The 14,600-nt window shown below is 38.5% G+C and overlaps 1 protein-coding gene and 1 pseudogene across 1 annotated transcript in view; both read left to right on the forward strand.

Moving 5' to 3' along the window:
* Positions 1–14,600, forward strand: part of tanc1b (tetratricopeptide repeat, ankyrin repeat and coiled-coil containing 1b) — a 101,088-nt gene that overhangs the window by 14,584 nt on the left and 71,904 nt on the right. The window contains exon 2 of the mRNA XM_028435350.1: positions 872–965. Coding sequence (XP_028291151.1) covers positions 905–965 — 61 coding nt within the window. The 5' untranslated portion in view covers positions 872–904. The remainder of the gene's footprint in view (positions 1–871; positions 966–14,600) is intronic.
* LOC114455758 (uncharacterized) lies at positions 10,987–11,104 on the forward strand (annotated as a pseudogene).

Raw genomic sequence — 14,600 nt, forward strand, 5'->3', positions numbered from 1 at the left:
AGACGGTGTTTGAAGCCGCCAGGATGGGAGGAGGGCGGGCGGTGCACCTAATAAGCAATCCCCAGAAACATTTTTCCATTAAAAAAAAAAAAAAAAAAACGTTTCTTGCCTCACGGTGATGGCGTTTCTTCCCATTTCTGTCCATTTCCGCGTTCAACAGTAGATTCCGTTTTCATTGGTCGATTCCGCGATTCCTTACGCGATTCTGTTTTTGTGGATTTTTTAAGGCCCTACTGTGCTGCTATTTAAACTTCAGGAGCCTGTAACATGTTAACAAAAACTCTACACAATAAACTGTGTTAAGGTATGAATGTTTTTAGTGTTCAATAACATCATACGGCCATAAATGTTTTCAAAGTAAATAAGCAGATCCAGGCAACACATTCCTATTGGATCATTTAAGGCTCTGAAATGCCCACGAGCTTGGGAACAAGTGTGAATATCAGTGGTAAACTTCCAAGTTCTGCCACATAGAATCAATTACTTGTGGAATTCAGGGCATTCGGCTGAGTGTTTTCCTGCATAACAAGATAGCACAACTTGTTCCTCTCTGTTTAAATATCAGAGCATTCTTTCCATGCACCCTCTGCTGATGACCTGCAGGATTGGGAGTGTTGTGGGAAAACTCCCAGGCTAGCGCTACCTAGAATGTATAAAATGTGGAAATACACTGTTTTGACATTACTGTGTTTTTTTATTCAGGAACATTTTTTCTTCTTTGTTTAAGCATGATTTTAAAAACGCTCACCACATAACTAAGCATTAAAATATTGATTAACACACATATTTTTATGGTTTTGTTTATAGTGACAATGTTGAATTTTCTTTTATCTTGTTGTTCTTTGGCATGACTTGTGTTTTTTTTTCATAGAGGCTGCACTGATAAGTTTCCAAGTCCTCGACGATGTTCAAAGCAGTGCTGAAAAAGAACAGAGATGGAGGCAAGGGGAGTAAAAAGGATTCAGGTAAGGATGGAAAATCCAACTTTATTGCAATCCAAGCAGTATAGTTTGCTCTTTTATCGACTATTCTTTGAGAGAATTTGCCTAAATTTTAATCATTTTGTTTTTTTCTAAAGCACTTTTTGTTGTATCACCTGCATGAAAAGTGCTTTAGTTTTGATTGATACTAAGCCCATTGAGGAAACCATTTATTTTATCTCCTGTTTTTTATGGAAGGTGAAGTTTGAACATTTCCTCACAACAGCTGTTTGCCTTTGGGAGATTTCTGAGTTTTCTCATCATGACTAAGAATGAGTCACAGTCATCATTACATTACACAGTGGATTTGACTTTGGTTTGTGCTCACAAAGTGACCATTTGTGCTTACTCTGCATTTACAAGCAGGTACATGCAGTAATCTCATACAGTCAGTGTGTGGAGTAGATACACGTCCCACCTTTGTGTTTTTTCCTCTGCTGTCTGACTTAATGGTGTCACAAAACAATTTTTGCAATATTTAAGGAAAGGAGATGGTCTGACTTAACTTGCCTCAATAAAATTCTATGTAAGGGGTTGTGTATGTTTATTTTGCTCTGAATGATGTTGTTACATCATCTCTGAATCACACCAATATCACTTCCTTCCTGTCTTACATGTCTACACATAGATATAATGTAGCAGAATGTGTTTGCAAAGACTGGGAGGAGCAGAGGTTTATGGTGGGCTGAAGCTTCTTTATCTCACTTTCCCAGTTGGGCCCCATCCATCAAGCTGAAACAGCTTTGTCTCCTTTTTTCATGCTGCGACAATTAAAGGGATGTACAGGTTTAGCAGCAGCGTCTTTGCTTTGCCATTACTCAGATAGCCTCAGGAAGCAGCACACCTTCACAATTTGAACAATTTCAAGCCGTTGTCCAAGCTTTGATTTATAGATCATGCACATTACAGTGCTGTTTATATTTTTTGCATTAACAGTTAATAAGTTAACAGTATTTTGTCCATGATAATGATTTATTTTCAAGATGGCTCAGCATATGGTGTTCAGAATTGGTTGCTATGAACTCAAGGCAATTTTAAAACAGTAAAGGAAACTTCGTCCACATGCCAGACACCACTCCAGTCATTAGCTTCCCTTTTTGGGATCTTCTATGCCATGACCACAAAATAGAAACAGTTTTCAAATTTAGACTTTCCATCTTGTAGCCTCGTCCTCCACCCGGCTGCTTCCTTCTCTTGAGTTGGCCCACTCTAATCTGGAGCAGTTTAAAGTAGTAATGCACTGGAAATTCTCGGCCACCAAAAATATCCGGCCGAAAATGGCCCAAAAGTGCGTTTTTCGGCTGAAATTAATTTTTCACCTGAACAACCCGCAGTAATTCTTATAAGTGTTTTTAATAGGAATCAAATGAGCAAAAAAAAATGCAGATGCCTGTCCTCCCTGGGCTCACAGATGTAATTTTTGAATGGAATAGCTACTCTCGTCCTGGTGTTTCGGAGCGAAGAAAGTGACCAAACTCTCCCTCTGAGAACCCCAAGGAGGAAATGGATGTACCAAGTCTTGATCATGACTACTGCTCCTCTGCTGAGTCGGGTGCATTGGACTTACCCCTCAGTGTTATAGAGGAGCTCTGGAGACAGATGGATGAGATGGCCATCAGCAACAAGTGTGCCTTGGAACGGTTTGCTGCTTCAGATGAGGACATTAGGTTTTATACAAGGTAAGAAATGCTATCAAAATGTAGCTGTAGCTATTTTTGGTACCTTCAAATGAGACACTTTATCCAAAAGCAGTTCCCACATTTCCCAAACCACCCCTCTGAAGCTGAATTGGACCAATTCCTCTCTCTCAACTTGCAACAAAAACAACTGATATCCGTCATTTTTAATAAGATTGCACTTCTGAATCCAGCCTCCTCTGTATCACCTAAAAATGCGTGGGATCAAGATTTGGAGGTAGACATATCCGAGGTCCAGTGGAGGGACATTTTAAAGCTGATCCACTCTTCGTCTATATGTGCCAGGCATGGCCTACTGCAGTGGAAGGTGCTTCGTAGAGCCCATTTCACTAACGCTAAATTGACAAAGTTATATCCCAGTCACAGTGATCACTGTAACCGGTGTCAACATTCCCCAGCCGAACATGCACACATGTTCTGGACGTGCCCAAAGCTGACCAACTTTTAGGGCAAAATATTCCAAACCCTCAAACAGGCTCTCAACGCGAATTTAGAACCAAACCCCTGACTGCCCTTTTTTAACTCCCCCGACTAATAATTTTCCCAATACTAAACAGCATGTCATGGCTTTTACCACCCTGCTTGCCAGGCGTAGCATTCTTCTCAAATGGAAACATGTCTCTCCCCCAACTCATAACAGCTGGATACCTGAGATATTACAATGTTTACAGTTGGAGAAGTAAAGGTTTTAACAGAAGGAATCTTTGACAGCATTCCATAAAACTTGGGACCCACTGCTGGCTTATATTGGCAACATCATTAATGTTATCCCTGATGATGTTTTTGTGTGTAATATTTGACTCTGTTTTGTCTTACAGCACATTAAGCATTTACTTATGTTGCTATATGTTACTAGGTAACAGTTGAGTTCTTTAATGTGACTACATCTGATATGGGTTGTTGGGAGGGATGGTGGGATTCATGTTGGGTCTTTCTGTCATTCTAATGCAGACACTCGGACATAATGTGAAACTGTTGTACTTTTCTGTACTGTCTGCAAAAAAATTTAATAAAGAAATTAAAAAAAAAAAAGATATTTAATTGTACTTTCTTTCAGCAGCCCAATCAGTTATAGGCCTATACATTATTATTTAATGTGTATCCATTGCCATTAATTAATTGGTACTAATAATTGACATAATAATTTCTTTTGGTTTTTGGTTTCAGCCAAGAGTTTTCATTGCGGTGCATCTCTACTTTAAAGTGTGAAACTACTAACCCTGCACTAATACTAGTATTGGTTTACCCTGTTGACTACCAGAGTAGGTTAAGGTTCTAACATTGCTACCATTCCTGTGTGAAAACCAAATAGAGGAAGGCGTGTCTCCATCTGCAGCCTGGCATATACTGAGAGTGTTGCCCAAATGCTGACCTGGCTTCGACCCCCTCACTAAGGCATCCTAGGTCAGCTGACCCAGGATACAGGGCATTCATGTTGCAAAGGAATCAGATTTTTTGCATTTGGCCATTGTATTGTCTTTTATTTGCTTTGATGGGTAGCTTTTTCACAATTCTGGCTTTGCTTTGCTGTGACTGTTGGCTTTGAATTTGCATAACGGTTATAAAAATAAAAAAAAATTCCATCTGTTGTATAACGTAATCTATTGGTTCTCTTTTTTCAGTCAGAGAGAACTGACATCTGTTAAACCATAATACCATAATACGAGCTATTAAATTTTATTCACCGAAAAGTCGTTTCTATTTTCTGTTCGGTTGAAGTTTTAGACCAGGCCAAAAAGCATTTGATGTAGACCTGAGGTTATCTTTTTCAACAACTCTTCAGAGACTCTCTTTTATCGCTCACATCAAGGACCCTCTGAGCGCCTCCTTTTAAAGTCCTGGTGTTTTGAGTGGCCTCGAACTATTGACTCGGGAGCTTCTGCAATAAGTGTGTGATGCTATACTGAGAAATAGTCTTTTTGACTTCACTTTGATTGTGGACTGTGTGTGGGTACAAATATACTCTTAAAGACCCTCCAACTCATGCTTCCCGCTCAATGAGCTCACCTGCCAGACAGTTGTCTGGCAAGTGGGTGACACAGTGTTAATCACACTAACTGTCTTGTTGTGCACACTTAGAGACTGGTAACTGTTTCAGCTGTCAATTCCATCATTTCTTAACACCCACTAGCCTTGTACGTACAAACCAATGAGCAGCAGCTACCAGCTGGCAGGACGTTTCAGTGTTTGTGAGGCACTATGAAGACAGAAGCCCACATGCACAGAAGAAGAAATCTTTGGGTTGATCCTGAAATCCAAAAAGGTTTTAATATTGGTTGAGGCAACTTTAGTTTAAATGCAGACCTACCTTACAAAAGTTTCTTTGACCAGAGTTGCTTCTTGTGTCGGATTAGGTCACAACATTTTGATAAATGCAAAAACACCTTCTCTTTTTTAAGTGTTCTCCTACTAAAGGGCAACCAACAGGAATGTGTAAAGCAGGAAACACTAAGAAAGTACAACTATTTAGGTCAAAACCTTCAGTAAAGTAAAGCAAAAGATGAAAGCAATGCTCATTACTCTGTGTTTGCGTACGTGTGAATGTTGGCGAGAATGAGTGGAGGTCATTAGGTACTCTGTTGCCTCAGCTGTGTTGGTGAATGGTACAAGCCGTCCCTGTAGTTTCTGTGAACTTTGTGGTTGTGACAAGAGTTTTCAATTTGTTTTGATAGATATTAACAAATTTGTTACAAGGGTTTTTTGGAAGGAGGTTCAGGTGTTCTGAAAGTTCAAGCATTTTTGTGATAATTTGAATAGTTAACTTGTGAGGTATTAAAAAAAAAAAAATTGGAAATCAGAGTGTGAATGTGTTTAATATGTTGCCACGATCAAAGTCATTTGGATTTTAGTTGTGGTAAATGGTTTTGAAATCTTGTCGAGCAGCAAAGATTCTTTCAGTGTTGACGTTAACAGATTTTACTGGACGATATGTTGTCCCACAAATTATTACAGATAAACAATATTATTGTCAACATTTTTTTTAGACCAAATTAACCACTAAAGTAATAATAATATATCATAATAATGCAAGTACACCCTTTCAGATGTGTTCAACTTGTATTTCTAATTATTTTTTACCATTGTAATGGAAAGTCAAGAACTTTTAAATATCTTAAACAAATAAAACTAACAATTAAAATAAAATGGACTCTCTGTTAGCAAAAAAAATAAATAATAATACATATCACAAACAAAAACAATAAAATAGTCTCTGTCTGTTAAGGAAAAAAAATGGAAACCACACAACCAAAGCAATAAATAAAATGGTTTCTCTCAACAACAAAAAAATTGCACTTGCAATAAATATTAAACATTGAGGCACAGAGGTGTGTATCTTCTTTCCATCCAAATGTCTCAGACATTACCTTGCGTTGCTCCTTACGAGGCTCGCTTACTGCTCTGTGTGTGTCCATGCTAGAGGCCCCGCCTCCCCCCACAGAGACAAATAGATTGGATGACTGACATGAGAGTTTAGTCCGTTCATTCTGCTATGGAACAAACATGCTCAGGTGCTGACCGTGAATCCATTGCGTTTGGAGGCGAAAGAGGAAAACAAAATTCCTAGACTTAGCTTCTTTGCTGCCCCTGCTCAGCATCCCCGCTTCTGCTTCCGATCACACCGTTTACATTTCCTCCGCTGGCTGACACCACTAGGAACGAGGTTCCGCTGCTTCACAGGCCGCTGGGTGTAGCTGGCGTAGCAATTCGAAGCTATGTAGTAGGTTCAGAGTTGCCACATCTATTGGACTATAACTGTTTGGTTTACCTAAAGATTGCTTGGCTGTCATATACTATTTCAGAGCAATTACGCTGCAGGTTCACTGTGAAATTATTAGAACTAACTGAGTTATCTGCTGTTATATAGCCGTTGCTAACGCGAGCCTCCGCAGCCAACAGGGGCGCTTCCACATATGCATGCGTGTGTCAATATATTAAGGCCGGTAAACTTATCGAGTTTATTTTCATTTATCGTCTGGTAATTGATTTATTGATTATCGGCCCAGGCCTAGTTGTTTTTTTCTGACTGTTTTAAATAAACAATAGCCACAGGTGGATGTGTAGTCGTTTGTCTACAAAGATATAACAATTTTGAAGTACACTAGTTTGTTTGAACATGCTTGCCTTTTCTATTTTGCCCTGATTGGTGTTCCTTATTTCTTATCTGAAGTATTTGTGAGAGAATTTTGCTTCAATAACTTTGGGAATTCCAGAGAAATGGGACTAACCCTAGACTCTAATACTGTTTTAAACAGTATTTTGCCGAAGGCTCTGCGACCCTCTTTGTTGTATGCATGGTTGTCTTCGTAAACGACTGGATAGTTGATTCTCGTTTCTCCATATTCACCACAGCCATTTCTAGAATTGCTTCCTTTTTGCCCTGTGGCCTGGACGGCAGTTTAACAAAAACTCCCTTTTTAATGCCACGTTACAATGTCATTTTTGGATGAAATTATGTTTGGTAACCACAGCACAAGAAGCACCAGTACAGTGAAGTATAAAATGCTCAAATGTGAAATTTGTTCTTAATATTTCTTTTAAATAAAGCGAAATTTATTCCTTTGATGCCAGGCTGAGCTAAAAGCTATAATGACACACAAACAATGTGTGACACATTTCAGAGTGGCCTGTACTCAAGAGGGAGAATCCGCAAGACGCCACATGTACAAGCATGTAAACAAGACCATTACATCTACACAGAAGAACGTAATCAGTCTTAAACTACATTAACATCCTTTGATTATAGGAGTTAAGCCATCATCTATTCTATGACTAGCTTATGTGTCACCCTTTGGCCAACCTTTTATTTTGAAACCACTTTGTGTCAACTTTTAGTTAATGATTAAGAGAAATGCATTTTACATGCCGTTTGGGTAGAATACTGTATTTGTCTTTCAAAATATATTTCAAAAAATAGTTTGAATAAGAAATGTTTTTGCTAATGTTTGTTGTTTTCCCTTTATGTAATATTTAAGTACATTTGATTGTCCAAACAGTAGTGGTGGAAATTAAGATGGTGGAGAAAGAATTTACAGGATTTACAAGAGAGTTTACAGAACTACACAGCTTTCAAAGAGACTGTGCAGCCAGCAGGCAACAATTAGCAGGGCGTAGCTCAAACCACATCTTCTATCCATGCAGACGCACACACATGCGCGCACACACAACTCAAACCTCAGGTGTATCTAGAATCGACACGCCCTTTATTTCCGATTTTGGGTTTTTATTGAATATTTTACCAGCTTTAGCCGTATGCTTTTTTCATTTCATGACTAAACACTTTTTTTGGTCATGGAAGTAATCTTTCTTTAATTTACTTTCTACTGTCATTTGCCATTTGTTGCCACTTTGTGAGTCAGTGAGTTAATCAGCAAGATAATTGGTAGTTTGCATGAGTTTTCAACCTCCCATGGTTGCACACACTGTTGGAAAATCAAATCTTTGGCTTGTTTTTTTTTTTTTTTTTTTTTTAACATTGTCACTACAACTTAAGCAATTTTTTAACTACCGTCTCTTACGCTCATGGCTCCTGCCTTACAATTTTAGTGATCACAGCTATTACAAAACTAAAAATAGAAGTTTAAATTGTTGTCCAAGCATTGAGATTTTTTTTGCTGCCAATGTGTCATTGTAGTTTAAAGCAACATTTCCTGCTGCACATCTTTGGGTTAGGTGGATATATGTTATAGCAGCTGCTGCTTGGTGAGTTGGTGAGACAATTTGTCAGAAAAATAAAGCAGGTCATGTTTTTTCCCAGGGTCAGGAAAACGGCTGTGTACCTTTGCAACAAAAAAGTAAAGATTGGTGCTATGATTCCAACCCCCCCCCCCCCCCCCCCCATGATCAACATGTGAGAGGCACCAAATAAGTAAGCCAAACACCAGCTTAAGTATTGCCAACTGGCTTTTGAAAGAGAAAGATGTGGCTTCACAGTTTCCAGTGGTTCACTGTTTCTGGTGTCATCCCATAATCCCTTGCCCCATCTTTTTTTTTTCTACTTCAGTTTATCTTGCATTGCATCAGAAATGTCATTTTTGGCCTTGAAAGCATGTGCTCCAACTGAATGCTGAACCTAATTCTTAAAGACTAATTGAACCCAGGGATAATACAATTTGCTGCACAACTTCAATGGCAGCAAAGGCCCATTCTGCTTCCTATTTTCTCACCCTACACTTATCTGTTGCCAAGTTGTTTCTTCGACTATACTTCAAAGAGACGGAAAAACTGTTGATCAGTTAACATGCCCCAGTATGCTTCAGAAGATCTTTGAAGCAATGATGGTGGCTTCATGGCAGTTCATTGGCTGGAAAGGTCAGCAGGCCACAGATTTTTCTAATAACAGCGTGACATTCCCAGGCAGACACAGTTCTTTGCTCAGATTTTCCCTGTTTTGCTTTCATATATACTGAGCGCATGAAGGGTCCAGCTTTCAGCTGTCAAATCAAATGATGGCATAGATTGTTTTATTTTGTCCTAAATATGTTTTGTGTTCACCAGTGGCTTTGCCATTTTTATTTCATTTACTTCCTGCTAAATTTGTTTCAATATATGATTAAAAAAAAAAACATACTTTTGTATTTACATGCTTTGTTCATGCTTTGTGGTTCCTTCGGGGTTTGTTTGGATTTTGTGGTTCGTGGTTCATTTGTGGTCTGTTTGTGGTTCTCGGTTTGTTTGTGCTTCGTACAGGGTTCGTGCTTTTTCATACTTCGTGCTTTTTCATGCTTTGTGGCTCATTCGGGGCTCGCGGTTTTGTTTGTGGTTCATTTGTGCTTTGATCAGGGTCGTGCTACATTTATGCTTTTTGGTTCATTTGGGGTTTGCGGTTCGTTTGTGGTTTGTTTTTCATTCTGTTTTTTTGGTTTGTGGTTCATTTGGTTCGTTCAGGTGCTTGCGGTTCATTCGGGGTTTGTTTGTGTTTTGTGGTTTTGGTTAATTTGTGGTTCATGGTTCGTTTGCGCGAAGGTCAGGGTATGTGCTTTTCATGCTTCGTTAATGCTTTCTGGTTCGTCAGTTTCACGGTTTTGTTTGTTGTTCCTTTGCGGTTAATTTGTGCTTTGTTTTTTCATGCCTGGTTCATGCTTTGTGGTTCGTTCGAGGTTCGCAGTTTGTTTGTGGTTTGTTCCTCTCAGTTTGTTGGTGCTTCATTCAGGGTTGGTGCTTTTTTCATGCTTCGTTTCTTGTTTTGTGGTTCGTTTAGGGTTCACGATTCATTCATGGTTTGTGGTTTGTTCATATCTTTGTGGTTCTTTTGTGATTCATGAATTGTGTGCTTTGTTGATGCTTTGTGGTTCGTTCAGGGTACGCAATTCGTTCATGGTTTGTGGTTTGTTCGAGCTTCGTGGCTCTTTTGTGGTTCATGGTCATTTGTGCTTAATAAAATAATTAAAATAATAAAAAATATACAGATGGATTTTGTTGCAAATTTTTCACTCACAGTATTGACGTCTCTGAATCTGTGTAGACGTCTGCTCAGACTATTGTTCAATCATGAGGCTACTTTACTCCAGCTCTGCTCTGCTGTGCACCGCTCTGTTCTGCTTTTCTGAACAGTCACTCTTCTTTTGTAGCTCTGCCTACATATAAATGTCTTGCCATCCCTGTCTCGGGAGGGATTGTGGCTGAGCACAAAAGACCCAAGGTCATTAGTTCAACTTTTCTCAAGGAGCAAGGCATGTTTTAACTGATTGTTATTAGAAGCAGTTGACCCGGGGTAAGGGTGCACTCTCAGTTGGCTAGCTGTTTCGTACCGTTCCAAAGCTCGAAATGCCCTGTCCCCTTTCCCTTGTTGTTCCACAATCACTACATTTAGCTAGCCCAAGAGTACACAAGCCTACTTACTTCTGACACATAAGTCATCATGTTGATATACGATATACACATGGCGCAACGTCCTCATTAAGCAGATTTTGCTGATAATTTGGTGAACAATATGTAAATTTAAAAAAACTAATACTCTATCATAAAGAATACATCATCAATCTTAAGAGCAAATTAACCACATAACTCAAAGCCATTTGTGAAAATAACAGCCAAACTGCGTAATGCTAATGATGGGACAATATTGCGTAATTGTTGTTGGTTTGTGTTTGCTGAAAGGATTATGCAGGGGTAGACTGAACAGGCTGCCACCTTTGTGGTGGCTCTTTATATTAGCCTACAGGCTGTTCTAATGACCACACCTGGCTCTAGAAAAAGCTCTGCCTAATGATCTGTGCTAATGGAAGTCAACATCTGTTGTTGAAACTGATCTTCATGGTAACCAAGAACCTGGGATCCCAATGTGCTAAAATATATTATCTGTTTGTCTTAGTTGTGGCCATACCAGCCTGTCATTGCCCGATCTGGTTTGATCTCGGAAGCTAAGCAGGTCTGGGCCTGCTTAGTAGTTGGATGGGAGACCATTGAGAATTCCAGGTGCTACACTGGGGGACAGTCACTCCAGTGGTTTGTGACGTTTTGGTGGCCTCTTACCATCACTGTTAGCCCAGCCCTTCCTTTAAAAACTAGCTCCTGTGGATTCTGCAATCTATGGTGAATAGAGTATATAGTGAGTATTTTGTAGTTAGTTTCAGTATTATAGATGTTCTTTGGAGATTTTATAGTATAGACTTAACTGATCCAGGAGCCCCGCCCATAATCAAGGCATTTTTTGAATTTCCAGCCTAGTCACACATCAACCAATACTTCAGGGTTTAGTTACTCTTGAATTCTTGGAAGGCTTGATTTGTTGGTGTAAAAAAAAAAATACATATTGCAGCTTTAAGACTAAAGTAGTGAACTTGTTTCCTACTTTTCCTTTTCGTTGGCTTTGAAGCACTCAGTATATATTTTGTCATTCCTTTTATTGGCTTTAATATTGTCTACATGTCACATTGTAAGTTATTGAGTAGCTTGTATTGTCTTCAAACTGGCAATCTATGATTACTAACCCAGAACAGTTGAAGCAGATGGCTGCCACCTCTGAACCTGGTTCTGCTGGAGATCTCTTCCTGTTTTTTTTTCCAACTGTCGCTAAATGCTTGTTCATGTGGATCTTGTTATGTTCTTTCTTTTTTACTATGAACTTTATAATTTGTTAAGCGCATTGAGATGACTTTGTTGTAATTTGCGCTATATAAATAAAGTTGAATTTAATGAAAAGTGCTTGGCCAGAGCTACTCGTCACCCCCCCCCTGCTTCACCCTTCTCCTCCCCCTCTTCCCATGCTCCCCCCCCCAAGACGCCCAAATACTCATTCCTGTCTGTCACTGTACCCCTGCAGACAGTGGAGAAGGCATTCCACTGCTTAGACCAGAGTAAACACAAATGAGAAGTGGTCAGTCAGTTTGTTGTGTTGCATAGTTTTTTCATCTTTCTTTAGCCACATCATCCAAACGCTGCATTTAAAGGCCAATTTGTTCTCATAACACATTGATAACATATACAGTAGTTAAACAGACTAGTGAAAGGACTTCTCTTGGCATTTGAAAGATTGATGAACTTTGATTGGCACTAAGATATGATGTGATTGGCTGGTTCATAATCTTTTTCCCCTCTTTGAAAGCAATAGGAAATTATTTGCAGGAGATGTGACACTGTGGATGATTTATGTTTTTAGGTTCAAAAATAAAAAGAACTCAGACTGGTTAAAAACGTTTGTTGCAAGCTAACATTCTTATTTGTAATATTCATCACTTTTACAAGTTTGTTTTACAGGCTGTAGTGTGGTGATTTTATTGCATATTTTGACTGTTTCTATGGTGACGCTTGTCTGTGTAAAGTGGTTTGAGTTTGCTCATGAGAAAATAGCTTTTGACTCTTGTTTCTCAGATTGGTTACATGTCTTTTAAAAAGTATTTTAGATCCAAATATTTCTATGTAAAATTATATTTTCCCTAAATTATAATTTATCTCAAATTGAAATTTTTGGTCTTACTTATACATCATTACTGATGACTTATACTGAGAACCCTCCCCCACTCAACACCTCTTGTTGTCTGGCTTTCCCTCCCCTGTGGGTTGCTGTGTTAACTATGACAGCCTTTGTGAGACTGTCATCTCAGGCTCAGGAATGCATAGTAAATCCACGTTAGCACTCAGGCTAGTGACAAAAATAAAATCTCCTTAATGGAGTGTGTTGACTAAAATCTGCATGAACGAGGTTTTATTTTTATTTTTCCTCTAACTCATAATCTAGCATTCATTCATCAATTAATCCGTACACTGCATATCACGACACGAAGCACTGACGTCAACATAACAAAACCAAGTAATTTCATTTGTATCAGTAGTCCCTCTATTCCTCATTTGTTTTAAAGTCAATCTAAAAGCCGGTTCCTATGTTATGTCCTGTCTGTGATTTGTTGTTTGTTTTTACTTTGTGTTCTTAATTTTTTCAGATTTTTAAACCATTTTCTGTTTTCTGCTGCACTTTCTGATCATGTAAAGCACATTGAATTGCGTTGTGTATGAAATGCGCTATACAAATAAATTTGCCTTTCTTTGTTGAATATTTGTTGTTTTTCTTCCTGCTGGAAGCCAAGACCTGCGACCAAAATTTTATTGTGTGAATGGAAGCATAGCACAAATACTAAATAAAATAAATCGAATTATTTCAGCTTCATGTGTTTATTGTCATTGTTGTTGAGTTTTTTGTCTGCTGGGAAATTTTTTTATGTTGTGCATATTGTTTGTATTCGCAATTATCTTTTTAGGAGAAGATAAAATATGACACTTTGGGTGATATTCTTAATAAAACAAGAAAATTATTTTTCTCATTTTGGCTGATGTAACGTTTTTTTCTTTTTTTTAATATATATATATTGACCTTGGAAAAAATATTGAACTATTTTTATTGGATGGGCATGGCCTTATATGCACTGAACCTTCACTTTGATGGGCGAATGAAGCACATACAAGAGACTGTAATCATTTTTACATCATCTAAGGGCTAAACGTTATAATTAGAAAGGCCTGATTCCCTTGACCACAGCAGGAGCTGAAATTGTAGGCTTTGCTCCTACCAAGGTTTTTGTAAAGTAACTAAAATAGTGCTGGCCAGTTTCTTTCCTCGTGTCCTTCTGTGTAATGAAGTATTGGTCAATGGTGGCGTAGCCAGCATGACACACGACTGCAGTATACACCAGCACTTGGATAACAAACTTTAATGTGGTATCACTTGGTTTTGGTACCAGCTACCAAAATTACAACTTTGTCATAATCTTTTTACCATGCTATACAGGTTAAGTCTGAATAGGCTGGAAACCGCAGTGATCGCAGCAAGTTCAGCATTTGCTGGCAGAGTCGATTTCTTTTCTGATATGACCTCCTTCATAAAAGGTCAAATATTTTTCTAAGTCTTAACTCATTCTCTGATCTTGGATTGTATGATGTCGTTATAGATGATATCCTCATTAATTGGCTGTGGTATAAAAGATTCGAACTTTCCATTTTGTGACAGATGACACTGTCCTTGTAACTTGCACTGAGGGGGTTTTTAATCCTCTGTATTAGAGGGTAATAATCCTAGTTCCTCATTTTAGAGGATTCTCTGTAATTATATAAAAGATGGGACTGATCATTTATGACCACACGCCACTTTTGAATTATTTACCAATGAAAAAAATAATTGTTAGGCTAATAGGCTTACTGTGGTAGCAATTACATTACTGTGAAGTGAAGAGGAACCATTTGGCACTAATATAAAATGCTTAAATTAACGCTTTTCTTTTGGTTTGTGTTTATTGCTCACCTCTGAGCAGTATGTGCTGTTAATATTGCCATTTAATCCTCCAAATTGCTAAAAATATATGGGAACCCTTCAAGTAAATGACTTTAGTTGTTCAGATCACTTCCATGATTACAGGTGTGTAGGATCAATTACTTGATGTATGGTACAAACAATTGGGAAAGAATGGGTTGCTCTCAGGCGCTCAGCAATTTA

The sequence above is a fragment of the Gouania willdenowi genome, chromosome 21, assembly GCF_900634775.1.
Source record: "Gouania willdenowi chromosome 21, fGouWil2.1, whole genome shotgun sequence".
Taxonomy (NCBI): domain Eukaryota; kingdom Metazoa; phylum Chordata; class Actinopteri; order Blenniiformes; family Gobiesocidae; genus Gouania; species Gouania willdenowi.